This window comes from Amphiprion ocellaris, chromosome 14, assembly GCF_022539595.1.
Source record: "Amphiprion ocellaris isolate individual 3 ecotype Okinawa chromosome 14, ASM2253959v1, whole genome shotgun sequence".
NCBI classification, from domain to species: Eukaryota; Metazoa; Chordata; class Actinopteri; family Pomacentridae; genus Amphiprion; species Amphiprion ocellaris.
Genome location: NC_072779.1, coordinates 5,898,230 through 5,921,017, shown reverse-complemented (window position 1 = coordinate 5,921,017; position 22,788 = coordinate 5,898,230). Strand labels below are relative to the sequence as shown.

The window sequence follows — 22,788 nt, the reverse complement described above, 5'->3', positions numbered from 1 at the left end:
TAAAACATCCAAAAATTCAGCAAAAAAAATTCCCAAATTTCTGTAAATTTGTAAAACCTTCAGGAAGAAAATTCCAGTAATTCCTTAAAAGTTTCCCTTAAAAGTTTTATTTAAAAAAAACAAAACAAAAAAAACAATCCAAGTTTGGCAAGAAAATTCTTGTAAATATTTTCAAAAAATGAGTAAAAATCTTCCAAAAAAATCCTAAAAATATCTAAAGTGATTACATATATAATAGTAAAACTTCTAATATTTTCTTGCAGAACATTCACATAAAAATCAACCAAAATCCAGCGAATTTCGCTGGATTTTGGTTGATTTTTATGTGACTGTTATAAAAGAAATATTTTTAACTTTTTTTTCCACCAAAAAATGTTCAAGCATTTCCTAAAAATGTTGAAAATGTGGACATCAGAAGTTTCACTGTGAATATATATATATTTTCCCCATTTTCAAACTTTAAAATGGGTGAATTTTGAGCCACAGGACGACACGAGAGTTAAAAACTTCCTGAAACTTCCCTTCAAGGGCTGATAAAATAAGGCATGAAACTGATGAGGGACTGAGAGAGCTGTGAGAGGATGAAATGAGTAGACAAGAAATGAAGGCCTAAACTTTTTCCTCCTCTAATCTCTCACCCAGTTTCTATCACTCATCAGCTTGTTTCTTACACTTGTCTGCTTGGCATGTACAACCAGCTGCCATCATCCAGCTGCCCCTGATGCCTTCGCAGCGCTTCTCGCTATCTTTGCTTTCCTCTGGCTCTCTATCTCATTCTCTCACTCTTTTCGGTTTCTTTTTTTTTCCTGTCTTCTCTTTCCCTCGCCCATTTTTGCTTGATTTATGTAATCCCCTGCTTTTTCTTTTAACTGTGTATACTATTCATCCTCCTCCAATTGCCCTTGTGCCAACTTTTCTTCTGGACATGTTTGTGATCGGCGATGGTCCCCTCCCCTCATTCCATTGTTGCTTATTTCCTCTGCACACGGCCCCGTTTTCTGCTGCCGTCCAAATTCAGGCCAGAACAGGACATAACTAAGACCCAGTGCGTGCCAAACATGATGTCATGACTAAGCCGAGTGTGTCTGAGTGTGTGCGTTTGTGTTGCTGCTGCCCAGTTCTTGTCTATGTAGCCAAATATCCTTATGTGCATCCATGTATTTTCATGTTCACAACAGCAACGAGTGGTCAAGACCAAATGTGTGTTTACTGATAACAAAGTAAGACACGACACAGACCAGGGGAAAGAATTCCTCAGCGCTGTAACACTGGTAAACAGCCTGCTTGGTCAGGCATCAGCACATCCATTAAGGTAGATTTATTGGAAGTGGGAGCTGCGGCGCTCTTGTCCTCTGTTATTTTAACTGGAAGGACAAGCAGCAGGAAATGAAAGGGTGACATCATTATGTAAGAACCCGTGGATCCTCAGTGGATGTACTCTACATTTAGAGAAGGCATATTATTAGTCCACCTCTTCCTGTTCCTACATCTGGAGACAGTACAATTTACAACAACCACCACTAAGCAAACCTACAAGTTTCACTTCATTACTCCTGAAATCAGCTTTTTTACTACTAAAATATAAATGCTTTCCTCCCCTACTTAATGCATTACAGTAAAAGGAGGATTTGTCCAAGGCAGGTAAAGCCTCAATTTCCTTCCTCTGCTGCTGAGTGGCTTGTAAGGGATCCTTTAATGTCTTAGTAATGGCAGAAACCTCATTACTCACAGGCAGTCAGCAGTCGATTGTACGCACAGTGGGCTTGTAAAAAGTGAAGAAAAGAATGAGTGTGCGAGGCGGCTGTCTTAGACCTTAAGAATGAGGATGAAGAACTTCAGCAACGGGATGCAGTTTCACATGATTCTAGTGTAATTTCATTTTCAATATTTAACTCTGAACACGTGATGATAGACAAAAATTGCTCTGTTTTAGAATGCCATTAGGGGAAATTTAAGAAATCACTGATTTGCAATGCACTGGCAGTTTAATAAAGCATTTCTGCAGAAGGGCTCACAAGCTGCTGTTTGGATGCAAGTAATGGTCCAAACTTTCAATGAAAAAAGTCACTTGTTGGAACAATATCGCTGCTGAACTACACAGAACAGCCGCAACACTAAAACCACCTGCCTAATATTATGCAGGTCCCCCTTTATGTAGCCAAAACAGCTCTGAAAGGCTGCAGCAGGACCCCTGAGGATGTCTGGGACCAGCAGAACCCTTAGGTTCTGTAGGTGAAGGTGTGATAATGGCTCTCTGTCATATTCAATGTCCTGCTGGGGGAGGCTGCTGTCATGAGGGGGTGTGCTTGGTCTAAAACAGCATTTAGGCAGGTGGTGAATATCAAAACGTCCCCCATATGAATGCAAGGACCCAAGGTTTCCCAGCAGAACAAGACGATCCAAATTATTCATTTGACTCGACAGCGGTTTTGACATTGTGGCTGATTGGCGCATTTATTATCACATGTAACACACTGAAACACACCTCGATAAAAGCAACATCGCAGCAGGAATGATTGATTTTCACTAAGGCAGCACTAGCAGGCAACAGCCTTGTCATTTACTTTAGTTGCTAAACTCCAGACAGGCCAACAGATTGTTCCAAATGTTTATCTATGAAAATTAGGTGGTCCTCCAGCTGTGATTCATTGTTGGCTCCTTCAACCCCGTCCAACCGCATCGCACGAACATGGTAAAAGCAAAAATATTAAAAGAGCAAGAGAAAAGAGGAGGGGAAGAAGTAAATGGATATCACGCTGCACTACCACTTCAGATAGAGATGTTCCCATGAAATCAAATGTATTGTGACCGAAGCTGTTTTCTACTTAATGAGTGTTTTTTTTCCCCCAGCAAGCAGCATGTACAGATGTTCCAACTCTCTGGGGTTTTATAAAAGCATGTGAAACATTTACTGTAACAGAATCCTGTGCAATGAATGACATTCTTCAAAACCCGCTTTTCCAGTCACGAGTGTATTTTGGACGATGCGTACAAGTGAAAGTGATACAGAGGAAGGAAATACCTCGTGATTAAAAGGGACAGAGATTTACTGTACGGGACGTTTTGGAAAGTGCTTGCATCACTGACCGAATGTTTTTTTTCTGTTTGGATGAAACCATGTATCTGATTAATCCATACTTTTCTAAATCATTACTTGCTCATTGCGGAGGGTTTTTGGATTATGCGAGGCTCGACTTTACATTGAGAGCTGGTCATGTGGTGAGTGCAGTGTGAGTGGAATTAGCAGCGAACATCCACAGAGACTTCATTTCCGTTCAGAGGAACTGAGAGCTCTCTGGAAGCTGCTCAAATATGTGTTTTCTCTCTCTCTCCCTCTAACCCTCTCTATCTCCATTTTTCTCTTTGTCTCTTGCACACACACACAGATGCAGACACTTATCTCATATCACATATTCTACTTCAAAAATCACACTCTCTTTACCCAACATTTCTTCATCGTTTTTCTTTTCATCTGTTTTGCCTTTGAAAAAAACCCATCCCAGATAATGTTTTACAATCCAGCTGTTACATTCAATAAAATAGACCAAGCAAGACTGACTGCAAGGTTCTGAGAAAATAAAAGTTTCTACAGTTTCACAAGTTTAAATGTTCTTAAATAATGCTTATTTCCAGTTCAAAAGTAGAGTAAAACTGAGAGGAAGAGGAGGGAAGAACTGTGAAAGAAAAGCCAGGAGCTGAGAACCTGATTTAGCTGAAACTTGAAGCAAATACAAACACAAACGTTGGCCTGTCTACATACCGAGTTGTGTGTCTTGGCAGTGATGGTGCGAATAGAGTCTGTGTCCCAGATGACCAGGTCAGCATCGGAGCCCACGGCGATCCGACCCTTACGAGGGTACAGGTTCAGGATCTTAGCCGCATTAGTGCTGGTGACGGCAACAAACATGTTCTCATCCATCTTCCCTGTAGTCTGAGAGGCAAAAAAGGCAAAAACAGGTGAGTATTCCGTAAATATTTCCCCAAAATGGCTGACTAATGAAAGGAAATATCACAACAGTACCTCAGTCACAATGAACTCCTGATTCTTTAGCTTTTAGATATAGATGGATATGTAGCTCTAGCTGGGTTATATTCAGATTAATGAATTCTTTTAACATACAAAGGTAGCGTTTTTGACCTCTAATAGTAGCATGGTGTCGTTTTTCTGAGTTGGTCCCTGTTTTGTGTATCTCAAGTATGCATGTTGGTAATGCACACAGTCCTACTAATGGAAGAACACTATTCCACTCATGGAAGGGTATAGTGGTTGCAAAAAAATGCAGCAGCACTCCTGAAAAGGCAGGAAGAAACACGTTGAAGCTACATGAAATGTATATATAGCTTTTGTTTGCAGGAAAATCCATAGGGTGGTTTCAAATACAGAAACAGTGTCAGTGTATGCATCCTCCTTACATATAGTTAAATATTTTGTTGTATGGGGGTCTGTTTTTTTTTTAATCCCACTGATGAAACAGTCAGTTGAAAGTGATCAGACATCAACTGTGGACGAGATATTCAAGGTACAAGGTGATGTTTGTGTGTTAAAATATGGATCTAGACAGAAGGCAAGCAGCTAGTCTAGCACTGTCCGGATTTAAAAACTCACCAGCAGTTGACCAAAGTTTGGTGTGAGCTTGTATTCTAAATAACTGTCCTAAGGAAATGCACTGCATTTTACTTTTCATAGCCCCTAGTACACTCCACAGCAAGGCTGAATGTTAGCCTTATACTGATGCAGTGATAACGAGAAAGGCCAAGAGAGAAAGAAGGGTAGTGTGCTGTCTGAAGGAAAAGACAGATGTGGAGATTAATAAAATGAAGGATTAAAGCATGACAGGGAAAGTGACAGTATAAAGGCACCAAAATAAAGCTGGAGAGAGACCGCACAAGTTGAAAAAGTGAAAGACAAAACAAGTTTCCTTTTAAAATAATAGACTGCTAAGATAAGAGAGATGCAGATTTAACAAAAAAAAAAACAAAAAAAAAAACTGAGAGTAAAGTACAGAACAAACACTGCAGGTGGCTGATTTAAAACAAAGCCACGCCATAAAAAAAAAATATTTTCCTTGGGGGAAAAGGGTAGAGAGCAAGCAAGTCAAGATGAAAATAAAAGTTAAGAATAAACCTCTATGTGTCTTCTCTCATTACTCATTTGTGCTTTTCCATTTTTCAAAGTTTAAAAATTGACAAAGAAATAAGCTAACTAGTCCTCACCACAGCTTTATCCCAGATGAGGGCCATCCTCTCCTCCACCCCGTTGACACCTTCGGGGATCTGAGTGAAGTCATCCTTGCCGATGGCCTTCTGGGCTACGCTGAAGGTACAGTGAGCGCTGCCAGTCACACTCAGGTCTCCACTGGGAGAAGAAAAGAAGATGGAATTATACCAGCTTGGCAAAAGTCTGTGTACAGAAGAAAAGTTCTGCAAAAACAAAGGAAATGTGTTTGTTGACTTTAGCAGGAGAAGCGAAACCAAACAGAAGAAGGGTTGAGAGTAACCAAACTGTGCCGTGCGCCAGAGTTTGTTCTTCCAGTAGAGAACATTACAAATGTTTCCTGTTTCCATGTGATGCTGTACCTCACTTACCAGATTAAATCCACTAGTTGTGTAACAACTGCTGATTCATAATAAGCTACTCGCGAACTCAGAACTTTAGTTCCATGAGTGAATCTACTTTAGAACGCAGGGTGGGATTTCTCATTTCTCATTTAAAAGTAATTAAAGCCCATTTTTATACGAGCAACTGGGAAATAGAAAAAGAAAGACTGGCAAAGTAAAAACAATGCATTAAATACCAGTGACATCTATACCAGAATTTCCATGTGTGGGAGCATACGTTTGATTATATTTTATTCATATGTGTCTGTAAAACTTGCAGAAATATAATTAATGTACATGCAAAATGAATGCTTGAATGTAGTTTACCAACAAGGAGTGTGTTGTTTGGTTTGAAACAAGTGACCATTGCATGCAATGTTAAAATTGTACTCTATAACAATGCAAAAAAACCTCAAAGAGATGCAAAACAACCTCAAAGAGACACAAAACAACCTCAGAGAAGCAAATCAACCTCAAAGAGATGCAAAACAACCTCAGAGATGCAAAACAACCTCAAAGAGACACAAAACAACTTCAGAGATGCAAAAAAAGTCAGAGATGCAAAACAACCACAATGAGACATTAAAAGCAAACTCAGAACGATGCAAAACAACCCCAAAGACACGCATAACAAACTCAGACACACAAACCAACCTCTAAAAGACACAAAGATTAAAAATCACTTGTTTAATCTGTAACTGTGTGTTGCATTTTAAAAGCTTCTTATATTATCTATTGTATTAAATCTGCCTCTCTAAAAGCTGTCGAATAAATGTCTTGGAGTAGGAGAAAGCAGCACAACATGGAGAAGCTAATGGAAAGAACAAGTGCAGTACTTGAGTAAATGTACTTAGTTACTTTCCACCCTGTTGCCATTATGTTTTTTGAGCAATATGACATTTTTCTACAAAGTTCAGTTTTCCTGTTAAAAAAAGTCAACATTTCTGATGCATACTATGTTTCAAAAGAATATTGTTTTAGTCTGAAACTAGATGATGCAGCTTTATGTGAAATACTTCCATACGCTGCATCATGTCTCAGCAGAACACCAAAGGACAACCAGCCTAACCAGAAGAAGACGTTGTGACTTCTACCTGGACAGCAGTGTGTTCAGATAGTCTGGAGTGGTGGGATCTGGGCTAAGAGGAGGTGATGTTACAAAAGAAGCTGCTTTGGCCCAGTTCTTGCTCCAGTAATGTGTCCCATCAGTCCCCAGGCTGGCTGTGATTGGCTCCCCAAACACAACATTTCCTAAGACAGACACAACAGTGTTAAAGCGTTGAATATGAGTGTGCGCATTAGATACATGTTAGTGATTCTTGACATTTTCAAAATCACAAAGCACATCAATTAATTAAGCCTGTTTAGTTTGTCAGCACTTTAATCTCACTAAAAGCTTCTGTAATTCATTTGAGGGTCTACAGGAGAGGAACCGTGCCAGCAACGAACAAGTTTCACTCTGGCTAGAGCTTGTGCTTCCATGTATGATGATGCAGGGTTTGATCCCAAGTCACTAGCATGTGTCCTCTGTTTCCCCATAGCCCTTTGCTCTCACACGTCGATGTTTCCTTCCTGGTTTTAATGCAACAGCTTGGGAATGGATCCAAACAAGAGTGTCGAGCCCATAAAGGCCCCTAACGGCTGTACGTGAACGAACGGAGAAGGCCGTCTGAGGTCACCTCTCTGCCTGTTAAAAGCCCACATGGCCTTTCACCAAAGACATCCAAACACACTGTTTTTTCAGCTCTCTCCCATTTTTTCCCCTCCTATTCTCAAAAATTGTATATTTCACAGTCCATCACAGTCAGGCAGACCTTTGGTTCACATCTGCTCTTTCCTGTGAAAAAACACTGTGTGACAGCTGGACCACAGTAAAGACCTGTATGACAAAGCTGAAGATTACTCTGAGAATAGCACATTTTTTCATGATGTCAAGCAGATCCAAGGTCTGTGTACATCTGTAGCCACAGATGGAAAGAGATTAAAATCCTCTTATAAGGGTAGAACGGCAGGGATGCTGACATGCATATCCAAGAATAAACCATTTGACAGAAAGGTAAAAGGTGAAATACCAAAGGAGTATTCTGAGCAGACAGCAGGAGAAATAATGTGGATGTTCAGATCTGGGGTTTTTTCCTCATTTTGAAGCCAACTTTTCTAAAACATTCCATCCTTTCGTCATTAGCTTTATCCACTTTTCTGTAAAGGGTCGCATGGAGCTGGAGCCTATCCTGACTGGCATAATGTAAGTACAATAAATAATATTATGAGAGGGAATCAACATCACTTTCTAATATAAGTAAGCAACATGTGTATAAAAGATTTTTGGAGATTATGCAAAGATAGTATTTATTCAACTGTATTCTAGTACACAGAAAGGCCCTAAAGGCCCGCAATCTCTTTAAAAATAAGTGGCCCATGTCCAGAGATGAAACTCAAAAATGACACAAATCTGAAGTAATATGAAGTATTAAAACTAAACTTTGCTTTTGAAGAGAGAATGTACCTCTTTTAATCCAACACAGCTTTCATGTAAATACAGAGTAACACGGCTCTCATTAATATCATGTACCTTGTCTTTATTCCAAATCTTTTTTTTTCTAGTCTAAACGCTGCTCTTTACCTTTTTTCCGGGCCTGTGAGATGATGTCAGCAGCACTCTTGCTCATGACCCGAGTCACGTACAGAGGACAGTTGGTTTGGCTTGCGATGGTGATGGCACGAAACACCGCCTCCGCCTCCAACTACAGAAGGAACAGGACATTGTGGCTGACTTGGAAATGTTATTCCCATTAGGACCTTGTCAAATAAACTTTAAATATCTCAACCGCGGCAAATTACTGTTTGTATTTTTGGAGCCATATTATTTAAATAGTATATTTTTGAACCCAAACGACAAGTAAAAAGTGCATAATTTATACATTTTAAACAAGGGAGGTTGGGGATTTGCTCAGTTAAACTGATTTAGGGCAGTTAAAAAGCAAAGTGATTTTATTGTGATTTTTACATTTCTGAAATGTTAATTTTTTTTTGTGAAAGTCTGTTAGCAAAAATTAAAAGTGATGTCCAATACAATATGGTAAAACTGGAGAAAACAGAGCATATCTCCAGATGTGACAACTGTCTCCCACATATGTTTTCTACTTTGCACTTATTGTTTTCTTGTCCACAAGCCCGACCTGCGTCCAATAACCAAATGCCAGACACAGATAAAAACATTAATCCAACTTGGTCTCGGCTCAATTAAATTATGTTACCAAGTTTTGGATTCATAAGACTCCACTTAACTGCATGACATTATGATACCGGTGGGAGAACAGCAGTCCGCCGCACCACAGAATGGAAACTCCCAGTCAAAGCTACAGGCAGACAAGCTGCCGAGTTAAAAGCGTGGCTTTGATTTGGCTGTTTGTTGGAGAAACATTAGCAGCAACAATTGGGGGAACCAGATAGTTTTCACTCGGTGCCTCTAATGTGTCTCAAACCACATGTGAGTATGTAATGTAATGAGGAAAACGTGTGTTAAAACATCATCATGGCAGACAATGTGAGTGTCGCGATGTCTTGGGATTTAAATCTTATTTTTGAGAGGGAGACCAGAGAAAAATGGTTGCACATTTACAGCATATTACACAAAGCAACACAGCTAATGTTTAATGTGGTCAGTGTTGGGTGTTGTACCTCTTCTGGCCTGCTCAGCACATGACCCTCAGGTCCAGTGATGCCCATCTGCAGCATCCGGGCCTGCTCCTGTTCAAGCAAAAAGTAATCTGTTAGCTTCTCAGTTCACAGAGAGATGGTATGCAGGGCTGTGGTGGTTTAATTGGTGGAAAACTTCAGGTCACAATTTTGTCCTTTCTTCCTGTCTGACGTATATGAGCAGCAGATTTATCGTTATGGTCAGACAACACACAGACTTCTGTGGGAATCCTTTGGTTTATGAGGGGTTTTATAAACATGCAGATCTGCCTCCACAAAATTCAGTCTGCATTTTTGTGTTGTAGTATATATATTTATATGTATATACTAATTATTAGTTCTAGTTTTACACTGTACTAAACAATTTTGCACCTTTATTATCAATATCGGCAATTTTGATACCTTGGGTCAAAAAATGACCGGATATCACTAAAATGTCAACTAAATAACCATTTGAATCTAATGACAACCACCTTTTAATTGGCTAAATAATAATAAAATAAGCTTTTTCAAAAATAGTTTTTTGTTCTTTTTATTAAGTTGAGATAATCATGACACATTTCTTTTTTGCCAATATATGAAATTTTATATGGAAAATAACTAATTGTATCTGTGTCCTAGAAATCACTTTCAACTAGTTACCCATTACAAAAACACCTCTCAAGGAAGTGTGTTGATTCCAGATCACATGACCTGCTCCACATGATGTCATTTCCTCCTGAAGAAAAGACTGGCAAGACTCCAAGGCTTTCTGAGTTATTTAATATAAAGTAGTGTGTGAGTCAAGTGTGGATTTATGGCATGTCAACAGTTTTACTACAATATCTTTATCAATAACTTTCAATTTCAATTTTACTCATTTGTATATATAATATTTAGAAGAATCATTCTGTAAAAATGCCATGTGGTGTTTGATTATAGGTGGCCATGTTGACTTTAGGCCTGAAAACAGCAAAAATGTCAACTATGTTACAAAAAGTCCCACAATTATATATTGACCCCCTTATTTCTTCAACCAGTACAACATGCATCTTTATTGCACTTTTGTACATTGGTTTCCTGATCTTTCTTTAATGTAACATGCATGAGCTACTGGATACCATGAATTTCCCCCAAGGGAATGATTAACTCTGTCCATCTGTCTGTCTATCTGTCTAGTAAAAGCAGAAGTGACCCCCTACATCGAGACACATGGGTTTGGCTACTTTACTTTGACATGCTTCCCTCAAAAAAGGACTTCTTATTAAAACATTTTTAAACCTGGGTTTGGGTCATGTTAACTGCATTTGCCACCTCCATTGTAGAGACACAGAAAATCTTTTTTTAGCTTTAAAGTTTTCTAAGCAAACCTTAGCATTAGTAAATAACTTAAAATTTCTGAGCCTGTAGTCACGAACCATGAACAAGGTTTGCCAACGTTACTGTCTTCTACTTAAACGTTCAGTGACCGGTTATCCAGTAGACTATTCTAAGTATGAACAGAAGTCATCTTACGAATGAACAACCTATCAAACTGCACATACAAGAAGCTAATACATATGGAAGATGAAGAACGGAGTCAGACTCAGCCTGAAGACCACCCTAGGAGACAACTCATACTGTAACTCAAGACACTGGTGGTATTCCTGTGGCCACTGCTCTCCAAAGCTGTCGGAGGTGAAAAACTTTGTTGCAAGGAGTTGGATGACAGACCTGGAAAATGTATGTGTCTGCAGATGAGAGTGATCCCAGCTGTGTTACGACAAAAAGCTCATTTGCAGCTCTGATCAACACTGCCATCCTGGAGACTGTTTCCCTTCCTCAGATCTACTCGGAGACGCCAGCTGGATGAAACAGTTAGCTCTCCATATGCTAAGAAACAGCAGTGACAACCCATGCAGGGCAAATAAAGGCTTTCAGGGGAGGCTGGCCACAAGATGATGCCAGGGCAGGTAGCCATTATAGCTAATCCGTTGGGTCACGGATCTTGTGTTGCTTGCCCTTTTCTTTGACTCTACGATGTAGGTGGTAATTGAAACTTCAGAATAGCAATAATTATGGAAATGAGAGGTTGGAACATACTGGAATTTGTCTTTAATATATTCTCAATGGAACAATACGTTTCAGAATCCTACAAAGACACACACATTCCCTAATAAGCTGAAAATCTCGACAGAATTTTGCACTTCTAGAGGGAAACTAAAGTTAAAGCCAGTGTTTATTGAAACATGCATCTAGTAGCTATAAGAGGACCTGCAGATTTATGCACTTTGGCCGAGTTTTCAGCAGTTATCCATTGTGGTTGTCACTTGATTACAACATGTACTCTGCAACAGCGCTGACAGCATTAATCTCCCTCTCAGGTCTAAACAAGGTGTCTATCTCACGAGTTCCAAAGTAAAGGACATGACATAATCTGGGGGTTCAAACATTTTTTGGATCTTACAGCTGATGGAAATCAGACTCCTTCAAAGTCCTGGTCTCAGACTGGATAAGAGCTGGGATTTGCGATGAATCAGATCCAAAGTGAACACACATACGCACACAGTGATGGAATCCAGACATGGTCTGGAGCTCTGACTAATACCTACCCCTCTCAATCCACCAACTTTTACAGTTGATTCACTTTCATTTGTCCAGAATACTGTATAAACTACACCCACACATTACTGTCCTGCAGGAAACACATTCTCCCTCATGCCAGTGACAGTGTGTTTAGTCTGTAGGTATGGGAGATGCACTGTGATAAGATTTGCCTAGAAAAGTGAACTGAAGTGAACCAAGCTGAGATAAATCACACTAAACAAAAACAGATCCCAGAGTTGGACATGGGGCAAGTAATTAAAGAGAGTGTAGTAAAGAAAACGAGGCAGCAGAGAAAAGTTCTGTCTGTTTACTCTTTTTTTTTTGTGTGTTACCTCAGCGATGATTTCGCCATTTTCAGCATGGACCTGAGCGATGCCTCCCCTCTCTGCCAAGAAGGTGAAGACCTCATAGAGCTGCATGAGTGAAAAAGACAGGAACAGTCAAATTACAGTGGCGCTGCTTATATATTTTAAATCCTGCCTGGCTGTTTACACAAGAGTAAGACACTCCTTTTTAACCCAGGGGTCACTCATAAGCCACAATTTAAGAGAAGCCCACAATTTTCATGACATCTACCACGACACACTGCAATTATTGTGTGTGGTCTCCAGAAAGACGGTGAAAGTCATGTGGGATGAGCTGCTGCAGTTGTTGTTTTTTATGTTGCTGCGCCACAGTTCCTGAGTGAGCTGCATGACATCAGTTTTTCAAGCTGGACTATTTCAGTTGCCTCATGTGCTCCTCTGAAACAACCAAATTAGCTCCGGCTGCATGAGAAACATTAAGAGTTCTGCCTCACATTGTCTGGACTTGCACTGTTTTTGCACTGATGAACTCACAGCATACATCCCAGGCTGCAATATACATTAGAACTGGGTATTTCCAGGAAGAAAATAGATGTACGTTTTACTAATACTTTACAGCAATCTGGGAATCTTGTGTATTAATGTGAACTTAACTAAATTAAAGATCACTAACTCACTTTTTGAGATGCAGTTTTATACTTAAAGGCAAGTCATTATGATGTTTTCATGCTTCTTGACTATCTTATTTCTCAGCAAGTCAGCAGTAATAGATTTATATCAATTGCAACTGCTCTTATTTGACAGCTCAAATGAAATAATGCTTTTTAAATTACACACTGACTGAAACCGAGATAATACTACACTATGTTCTGGATTTCTAGTGAGGCCACACAAGCCACAAGACATTTTTAAGTCTGTCTTCAAAAAATGTCCATATGCATATACAGGATTTGGTGTCCATTATCATTCTTCCTGTTTAAACTGGTCATGAAAAATATATTCCTAATGTGATTCCAGTCTAACAAATAGGGAACACAGCTAAATTTAGGCCTTCAGTAGTTTGGAATAGCTAAATAAAGGGGAAAACATCCAAAATCAGGCTTTGTAGTACAAAAATTCCAGTCTCGTTACATCTCCACAGACACAGCCTGCTTGCTGAGGCACAGGGGAGGGAAATATTCATTTTACACAAACAGAATTCTAACTTTTTTAAGTTACCAACTTGACATCAAACTGCTGAAGCCTTGTATTTTTAACAAAGATAGATCTATTGATTTTGTACCCATCTCTTCACGCCAAGTATGGAGAGAAAGACAGTAAAGAGAGCCGATAATGTTTAAGTGCCTTGTTTCAAAACAGACCTGAGAAAGGTAAGTCTAGTCTATAAATCATATTTTGCATTATTGTTATTACCTCACTGTTGCTCATCTGATAGTAGTCCTTGTAAGCCATGTAGACGTGGAACGAGTTCACACCTGAAGAAAAAAACATGAGGAATTTTAGTTCACCCAACCCTAACCTCAAAGATGGAAACACAAATGAACTTATAAGAAGGACATGGTCAGTCAGTGTGAATGTCATCTTGTTACATTAGCAGATTTCTTAAAAGGAATGGGGTTTGATTAATCACTTGCCAGAAAAACTAAGTTGGATTCGTCTCTCTCCAGAGCAACAGCTACACTCAAATTTCTGGTGTGATTGTATTCTGATCTTTCTAGCTGCATTTTATGACAAGTTGCAAGTTGGAAAATCACACATAATCACTCACTTAGATAAATGATATGTTCTGCCATTAACAGCCCACCTTTCTCCTTGATGAGATTATCCACCTCCTGCTTTACGCTGTCGTTCCAGTGGGTGATGTCCACGTGGAGAGAGTAGTCGCAGCAGGTTTTCTCATCAGCCCACTGCCTCCACTGGTCATAGGCCTCCATCAGGCTGGTACCAGGTTCTGGGATCACATGGTCCACTGGAGTAGGATGGAAGGTGGAACAGAGAGAAGGTGTTAGGAGGGGAAGATGTGAAGGTTAGAGATAGCAGGTGAAATGAAAGGAGTAGACAGACAAAGAAGTGACAAAGTTGAGGGGGATAGTGACACATAGGGAGGCGAAGACAGGATTGTCAGGATTTGTCTGCTGGTGTTACAACTTTCTCACTGTTTTGTTGATCTTGCATAATCAACTGTCTGTCTGAGCTTCTGCAGCGCTCAGCCAGATGTCACATTACATTTTGTACGCCCTTCTAGGGGTGGAGGAACCCTTGAAATCACTGGGGGCACTTCTACTGTGACTATTTTCGGATTTTTGTATTCGGTTATACAACTGCGATCAATATTTTCAGTAGGGTGCTTTGGTGACGACCTTGTAATCTAAAGGAGAAAGCTAAATGGTGGATGTTTTGGTGACTTGAACTGCACACAACATATGCAACCTCTGAAAAGCATTTTGAACATTTTATAAGCCTGGAGGGTGCATTAGCTGAAGCACTGATAGCACCCAATTGAAACCCTTGGGTTTATTATTATTCCAAGATTCGGTTCCCATTTTTTGAAACTCAAATCTGGCAACCTAAAAATACTCCAAAACACATGAAACTCTGCACACACATCAGGACCAGCAAAACATTTTATATTTTTGGGGAATTGCATAGGTGTGTGCCAAAATGGCTCAATATTGCCACTTGGAAAAATTTTAAACATTTCCTACAGCCAGTACATGTCATCTACAGCTATGAAATGTGGTACACAAATGTAGTACGTCAAGATGCACAAAAAAGTCTATTACAATCATGCCCAAAACACAACAGGAAGTCAGCCATTTTGAATTATGTGTCATTTTGGACGATTTTGGACCAATTTTTGCATATTTTCAAAAGCTGACAACTAAAACCTTGTAGTTCAGACAGAGCTGAAATTTGGCCAAGATATACACCAGGTATGGGTGCTCAAAAGCTATCAAAATACTCTGCAAAAGTCTGAGGACGTGGAAATGGCGTCCCCCAGAATTTCGACGTTTCGCCATAAAACAGGAAATGCTATGTAAATGGTCTGTACATGCTCCAATCTGTCTCAAACTTTACTTGTGTGATCAGAGTCCGGCCTTTACCAGATACACAGGTCGAAATACACTCTTAGTTGTAGCGCCACCTGGTTGACATGCTTGGATTCACTGACCAACAAGGATGCAAGGAACCGTTCAACGCTACTTGCAGCCTTAATTACAATATAAAATGTGTACATGTGCAGCATTCTCCTTGAACATTCAAAAACAGAAGTACATTTTTGCTTTGTGCGTGCTCATCAAGTAAATATTCACAGTCTTTAGCGTCTGTTTTCATTGAAATTATTCATGGACACAGTAAATCCTCACCGAACACAATAGCATCACCGTGCGCAAAACATCTCACTTCATCTTACTCAGCTCTAATAATATAAGGCCTCCTGCTGTCTTGTCACCTGACTAGCGTCTTTATCTCATTAAAGACAACCCAATCTGCTTATGCTAATAGGATAGAGCTATAGACGGCAGTTACACAAAAAAACTCAACAAAAACATCAACAACAATGATAAAAACATTGTTGTTTCCTCTCAACCATCTGGGCCAGTTTTCTTTTTTGCTCACCAACACTCAAACGCATCATCATCTGTCGATAAAGACACAAACATACAGCACACAAACAGACACACAGTACACAATTCCACTTTCTCACACATCACCCCCCTGGAATATAATCCCTCCATGAATGGAGCCCATGAATAGGGCTTACTACAGTAGCACGCCTGTTAGTGGTTGTATCTGTCTGAGCACAGAGCCACGCTGGTGAACAAGCAGCAGAGCAGCAGCCAGCCCAAACGAAGTATTAATGAAACTGTGGTATCTACCAGCTGTTGGCTGTGAAAGCGTCTGTAACACAAACACACAAAGCTACACAAACGAGGATGCAGACACACACTGGTGCCCTATTTCCATGGGAGTGTTTCACTCTTTATCCCCTCCAAGTCCTGCCCCCCTCACTCTATCTTTTGTATGTCCCTCTTTTGGACAGTTGCCCATAACAGACCAAAACTGCTTCCCATCCCTCCCTTTCTCTTCCCCTCTGTTTGGGTTTCAGCCCTCCCTTGTCGCATTACACCATCTTTTAAGCTTTAGTCTCTTTCTAAAATACATAATTTTTCCATGAATTCAATGTCACGGCATGGATGACTTGCAGCTTTTACCGATCATGGTTGTGCCGCCAGCGAGGGCAGCTTTTGATCCCTGATTAAAGTCATCCACAGTTGTGGTTCCACGGTACGGCATCTGGAAGTGGGTGTGGATGTCAATGCCTCCGGGGATCACCATCTTCCCGTTGGCCTCGATGGTCTTCACGCCACCGGGAACGATCAGGTTGTCGCCGATCTGCCTGTCGGGGGGGAGATGATGTGGTCATAAATGTATCATGATCATGAACATCCACAAAATATGCTGACAGTGTAGTAAATAAGTACTATTTTTGCTATTTAACAGTTATCCCAGCAAGCAAAACTGAATAACAATGAGCAGAAATGAAGTGCGGCTTTCACAATTTTATGTTTAAAGAATAGAAAAAAGTATACAAGGAGATCTGAATGATGCTGTAAGCAATTGATGTCAGTTATAGTGGTTTTTAGTATTAGTCCAACCTGAAAAAAGGACATGTTTCTACTACAATTGAATCAAAAGTTTTAAAAAAGTTCTTTACTGGCAAAGTCAGCCAAGCCTGAAGCAACACATTGTCACCATCACCATGTCAACACACCAACATTTCAACCCTGTTTAAAAAGTCCTGTTGTTCAGACTTTATAGAGGAGACAAGCCAGACAGACAGCCAAGCAGAAGCCAGTGTCTCTGTGAGTTTGCCAGAAGCCCCAATGGTTGCTGCAGGCATCTGGGTGTTTATTATGCAACCCCAGGCTTTCTGTGGGTGCCTCTCTCTCTCTCTCTCTCTCTGAGCCGCCTCACTAAGGGCCGACGGGGACAAAGAGCCTATAATTGGAAAATCAAGTGGGAACAGGACAGGGGAAAAAGAGGGTGAGATGAAGGACAAACTGATTCGGGGGACTTGCAGGGATGGGAATTCAGGAATTCACCCAAACTACCCCAAGCTTTGTCTGCTGCTGGGATGGAGACAGAATTGGGGATGTTGTTCACACTATGGGGGTGAACTCAGGGAGCGTTGATGTCATGTTTGCTCAGATTGTTCCAGAGCATCAGTCACCCCCAAACACAAATGCAAGTCGTTCTGGTTCTGGTTCTGTCTGAAGCTCATCATCGTAATAGTTGGATTATGTTCATTTTATCGTTTCTTACTATGAAATAGCGTTACTTTTAAACGGACAACTCAATAAGGTTGTCGGTTTAAAAGTGATGCTATTTTATTGAACCTCATCATCATCAATACTAAAGCTACTCTTAAAGAGAATGTTAGAGATGATGAAGACTTGGCAATCTAGGCAGTGTTCTCACATTTTATGAACATTGCAAATACAGAAAGTCCGCAGTTTACGACTTCCTCGACTTACGTCCTTTCGCCATTACATCCCAACTGATTACAGGCCAGTCCTCGGTTTAACGTACGGCGTTTTGTTGTTACATCTGAACTGGTTCAGTGGAACTAGTTGGTGAGCGGAGCGGACAAAAATTCTATCTAAAGTAGTCACACGGCGCTATAAGACAACTTTGTTTACATTTGCCGCCACATTGGATTATGCTACATTAGCTAACTTCAACATAAGTCCAACTTACAGTTTACATTTTCGTCGGTATTTTCCTACCGAGTTGTGTTTCAGTGTGAGCCAATGACTGTTTTCGCTACTGTAGTTGTACAAATATGTAAACTGATCGATAACGTGATGCACTTAACGGCTTTGTTTACATTTTCACCAGCGTTCCAAGTTACGGGGAAAATAGATTTACGTCAATCTGTAGGAACGGAACTCTGACACAAGTTGAGGACCCACTGTATTGCAGATGTGGACATTTTACTAAAAACCTCTTTATACAGTGGGAATCTGAGAAACACGATCTCTGTATTTCTGTTAAAGCACTTTGTTTGTTCTGTTTAGATAGTGTAAGATTGTCTTGCATGTTATTCTTCCCACTATTCCCAATTTTCTGAGAGACTGGAATTAAAGTCTGACAATAAGGAACCAGAATTCCACATAAGACAACTCATTTGATTGGATGATCTCACAGAACTTTCCACCTATGCCAAGAACAACTCTACATCTAAGCGTATTTTAATTCCCACTGCAGTAATGTGAACCTTTGTAGGGGAGAAGCACTTAAATGTGAAGGAGAAGGAATAAGAGATTCTAAACAACCTGGACAGAAAATGGATGATGAGCCTGAGTTCTAAGCGGAGGGATGAAAGCAAATGGGAAGAGGTGGGAGATAAGCACAAATGAGGGCAGTGGAGGACTTACTTAATGAGGCCATCCTCCATGTAGATGTCAGCATGGAAGGACTGGTCATCGTTCACAATCCTCCCGCCTTTGATCAAAAGCCTGTCGCTCTGAAGAGAAAAAGAAGGGAGAGGCAAGAAGGGCAGTGTTAGAGAAATATTTTAATTTGATGCAGATTTCTTCCAATACAGGCTCAGTTAAAAGGGAACACTATTAAGTAAATATCCGCCGGAGGAAAATGTGCTCTTCTGAGACATTTCTGTCACTATATTTAGAACTGGTCAAAGCTTCTCTATTTCTCTAGTTAGATTATGTCTGTCTGTTTCCACCAAGAGGAGATGAACAATGTTTCATTCATTCATTCATGGCCAGGAAGAGACGGGCATGTTTGTCACTCACACAAGGTTGAACTATAACCCAGCCAGTATTTGTGAGGATTTTTTTTTAAATAAATATAACATACTGTAAATTCTGGTACTCTGAAGCTCAGTGTTTTCTCCAATTACCTCAAACAGACAGGGTGAAAACCCATAGCTGGACAAAATGAGCTAACACAAAAATACTGCATAGTCAAACAGGCCTTTAGCTAGTACATGTGTGAGCTTATCTGTAAATTCCATTTATAGACTGTTGTTACATAAAATCCTTTCCACACATATGCAGGATATTGAAAATGTAGCTTTATCTATGCATTTTGGCTTTCCATCCACACTCAAAGCAGTTTTAGGTCAATGGAAAATTCATGACAGGGTGAACTTAGTTTGCAGTGTTGACATGCAGATAGATTTAATAGAGTCGGTGTCATTACGTCCATTATTACATTAATTGATTTTATGTTGATAAAGGTTAATAAAGTGCGGATGACATGACCAAATAATATTGGTGCTACCCTTCCTGAGAGGACTTTTTACATGTTTATGTACAGTTTTTCCACTCTACGGAGGAACAGAGGTGTCAGAATCAGTCTACACAAGTCCCTCTTTCCTCGATACACTGTTGTTGGTAGCCTTATAGGGTATTCTTGTTTTTTGTTTGTTAGGCCTTTGACTGCCCAACATTGCTTTAGGGTTAGAGTTACATTGGCGCCTGCTGATTTGGCATGCTTCAGACAGCCCTTCTGTTGTGTTTTTGAGTTTTCATGTGAAGATAGATTTTGTGTCCTAGTTTAACCTTCTGGGCCCAAAAGTCCACTGGCAAGTTGAAAGGCATGTTATCATTTAAAAAAATAAATAAATAAAATGGCATAATTTGTTTAGAGCCAGAAAATATAAAAACGTAAAATGATCATCAGATTTTCAACTTTCCATCAATCCATAAACTAACTATGCGTGATGCGCTGTTTGGTCAGGAAAATGAACCAAATTTAAGCCACATTCTGTAGAAAAACAACAAAAATTGGAGGACTCTTTGGTGCAATTAAGAAACCATGAGCTGTGAGTCGCACAACAAAATTTCAGGAACTTTTCAGCTGAACTGCAGGCCGTGCATATACTGAGCAGCTGGAACTTAAGTATGGGAATGAAACAACTATGAATTTAGTAAAACATGTACAGTGTTTAGACTGTTTGTCCATCTTTAACACCTCTGAAAAAATGTGGTACACGTGGATTACCGTTTTTTAAATTTTTGCAAAATAAATAATCAAAGAGATTTAGTTCAAACTTTTAACTGTGCCACATTGCACAAAAGATATTACTGAGTTCTTTCTACTTCTAGTCATGGTTGTGTCATTTTTACAGAGGTGCAGGAGTTCATTGCAAAAGTGAAAAATGAGTTCACAGTGAGTAAAGCTTTGACAGGATAAAAAAAAAAAAACAGCCAGACATTTATAGAGAAGCATTCCAACAAAATTAATAAAAATAAAACTTCAAGAGCAGCTACTGATAGAACTTTCACCGGTGTCCTATAAAATGACCCTGTGCAGTGGGGGTGATATCATTTGAAACATTGACAGTTTGCTGTTGGAAGCAGAGTCGAAGCTGCTTTTAAAGGACTGATCGTGGATTAACATCTTAACCACGTTCATCCAGATTTTGTTATGCAACAACGCTAACTGTGGATGCTATTTTCCCGCCATAATCCATTTATCCAGTGGACCAGATGCAATCACTAATACACTGTAGATTACTAATCATTTCATGAGGCGGGTTATTTTTAGTTTGCATTAGAAAATAATAATAAAAAAATCTTTTTTCACTGAATCTGACGCACACATTCCAAAGTGAAACCAGCGAGCAGCGTAGCGTCTGAGGAGCGCTTCAACGTTACAGGTTGTGCTATGCTCCAATCTGGGCGTTGCCATGACGCCACACAGTCAGACAGGGAAAAAAATGCGCCGCTGCCACTGCAACATGGACCGACACTGGCAGACGGTTGTCACGGCAACGGGAGAGGCTACAGAGGAGGGGTGCAGACTACTTGGTTCCGCTGATAGCTGAGTAAGCGAACGGCTGGTTGTTGTACAGCCACAGGGTGGAGCACTACAGGAGATGTCAGCTGGCAGAAAGGTGCAGTCGGTTGAATTATGGGCAAGAGCTGGTGGTTAATAAACTGGCCATCATGGAGATGTACTGAAACAGTAAGTCAGGGGAGCACAGAGTGTTTAGAGCGCCATTATTCAAACAAGCAGTCAACAGACCGATGATTATTTCACCACTATTTGATTACAGATGAATTGATCTAAGTGTTTTTAGTCCTAATTGCAGTATATGATGTGCTGAAAGTGAATGATGACGTAATCCTGGCGAATGCTATTTGAATTGATGAGTAATATCTGTGTGTGAAGTACTTAATGTTGAATATTCCAATAACCACCAATGCTTTGATTGTATTGAACATGTGTGTGGGAAAAGAAGGCCGAGAAACTGTGTAAGGACGGCTGAAGGGTCGATTAGAGATCACAAGGTATAACTTCTAACTTTGATGCTTTTTGGGAGATGAGGTATGGAGTGCTCAATACATAATAGTGTATATTTAAGGTATTATCATTTTAATATATATTGGAATCATAACAGTACACACAAGTAGTATATTAGGCATGAAATTTGTCATTAAAAAATGAGGGTAAGATGGGAAGTAAAAGTCTGAATATGTGTGGGCATATTCTCTGTGAAGCATGACTGAAAGATAAATTAATGTCCACTGTAAAGTGTAACCTAACAATGAAATAAGACATCTTGGTGACAAGATCTGACCATTACATTTAGAAGGGTATAATGGTGTCAAAACTGTCACTCCTATCATATGAGCAATAGACATGGAAAAATGACCAACTCTCACAGCATAAAAGACGGTGTACGGCTCAGTATCTTTACTTTTTCTTGGGGTGTTAATCACTGCTAAGAACAACTTGTGGGTTTTTTTGTCAACAATAAATCCTGCTGCCCTTGAATGCTGACTTCTCTTGGTGATTTTCTGAAGATCTTTAACGTTTGAACACGGTCAAGTCTTAGACTCTGGCCCCTGATTTGGGACATTGTCTCCGTTATATGCTGGTTCATACTTCTCAATGTTGCTTTTTGTTTTGTTTTGGGTTTTTTGCCTTATAGGTCCTCAGATCGACATTCTTTGGGTTTTGTGTTCTGTTTTTCAGCCAAAACCAGCTTTGAAGGCATCACCTCAGCCTCTGATAAAATCATTAAACTAAATCGAATCATAAGTAATTAAAATAATTGTTACCATCCCAGTAATGCCAGATCACATGCACAGAGAATTACAGCACAACTTCCTTATTACTAGTCTGCTGATACCTTCATGACAGTGCTGTTTCCTGTTGCAGCTCCTTTTAAAAACCTCCTCCTGACTTTCACAAAAACCTGTGTTCATGTATTACGTCATGTTTTTAAGGGGAATTTAGTGCCCCAGCAGATTTGCTGATATGTTGTGAACTGTCAGTTCCCCAAAGCATGTCTAAATCACCCAATCTTATTCAACAATTTTGACATTTAATTAATTATTTAAGTCATTTATGAAGCAAAAATACTAAACATTTGTTGGTATCAGTTTCTGCAATCGCCCTGGCATTTAAAGTAGTTATTTCGTATGTGTGGAGCTGTTTGTCTTACAAAATAATCAATCTGAAGATGTTTTGACAACACGTGATTGATAGTTTTTTCTGTATCTAATGTTTCATATCATAAATGACACATCAATTATTAAATAACAAAAAAAAAAAAGATGAGCTGCAGCCTCTAGTATTT

General features: G+C 39.8%; 1 protein-coding gene across 2 annotated transcripts in view; it reads right to left on the bottom strand.

Annotated features, from left to right (window-relative positions):
• The window catches only part of dpysl3 (dihydropyrimidinase like 3), a 42,967-nt gene that overhangs the window by 8,894 nt on the left and 11,285 nt on the right, over nt 1–22,788 (bottom strand). For both annotated transcript variants that reach the window (XM_055017404.1, XM_055017403.1), the window contains exons 2-11: nt 18,611–18,699; nt 16,385–16,569; nt 13,972–14,136; nt 13,581–13,642; nt 12,195–12,275; nt 9,280–9,348; nt 8,222–8,342; nt 6,693–6,849; nt 5,215–5,356; nt 3,761–3,931 (exon numbers count right to left, since the gene is read on the bottom strand). In XM_055017404.1, coding sequence (XP_054873379.1) covers nt 3,761–3,931; nt 5,215–5,356; nt 6,693–6,849; nt 8,222–8,342; nt 9,280–9,348; nt 12,195–12,275; nt 13,581–13,642; nt 13,972–14,136; nt 16,385–16,569; nt 18,611–18,699 — 1,242 coding nt within the window. The remainder of the gene's footprint in view (nt 1–3,760; nt 3,932–5,214; nt 5,357–6,692; nt 6,850–8,221; nt 8,343–9,279; nt 9,349–12,194; nt 12,276–13,580; nt 13,643–13,971; nt 14,137–16,384; nt 16,570–18,610; nt 18,700–22,788) is intronic.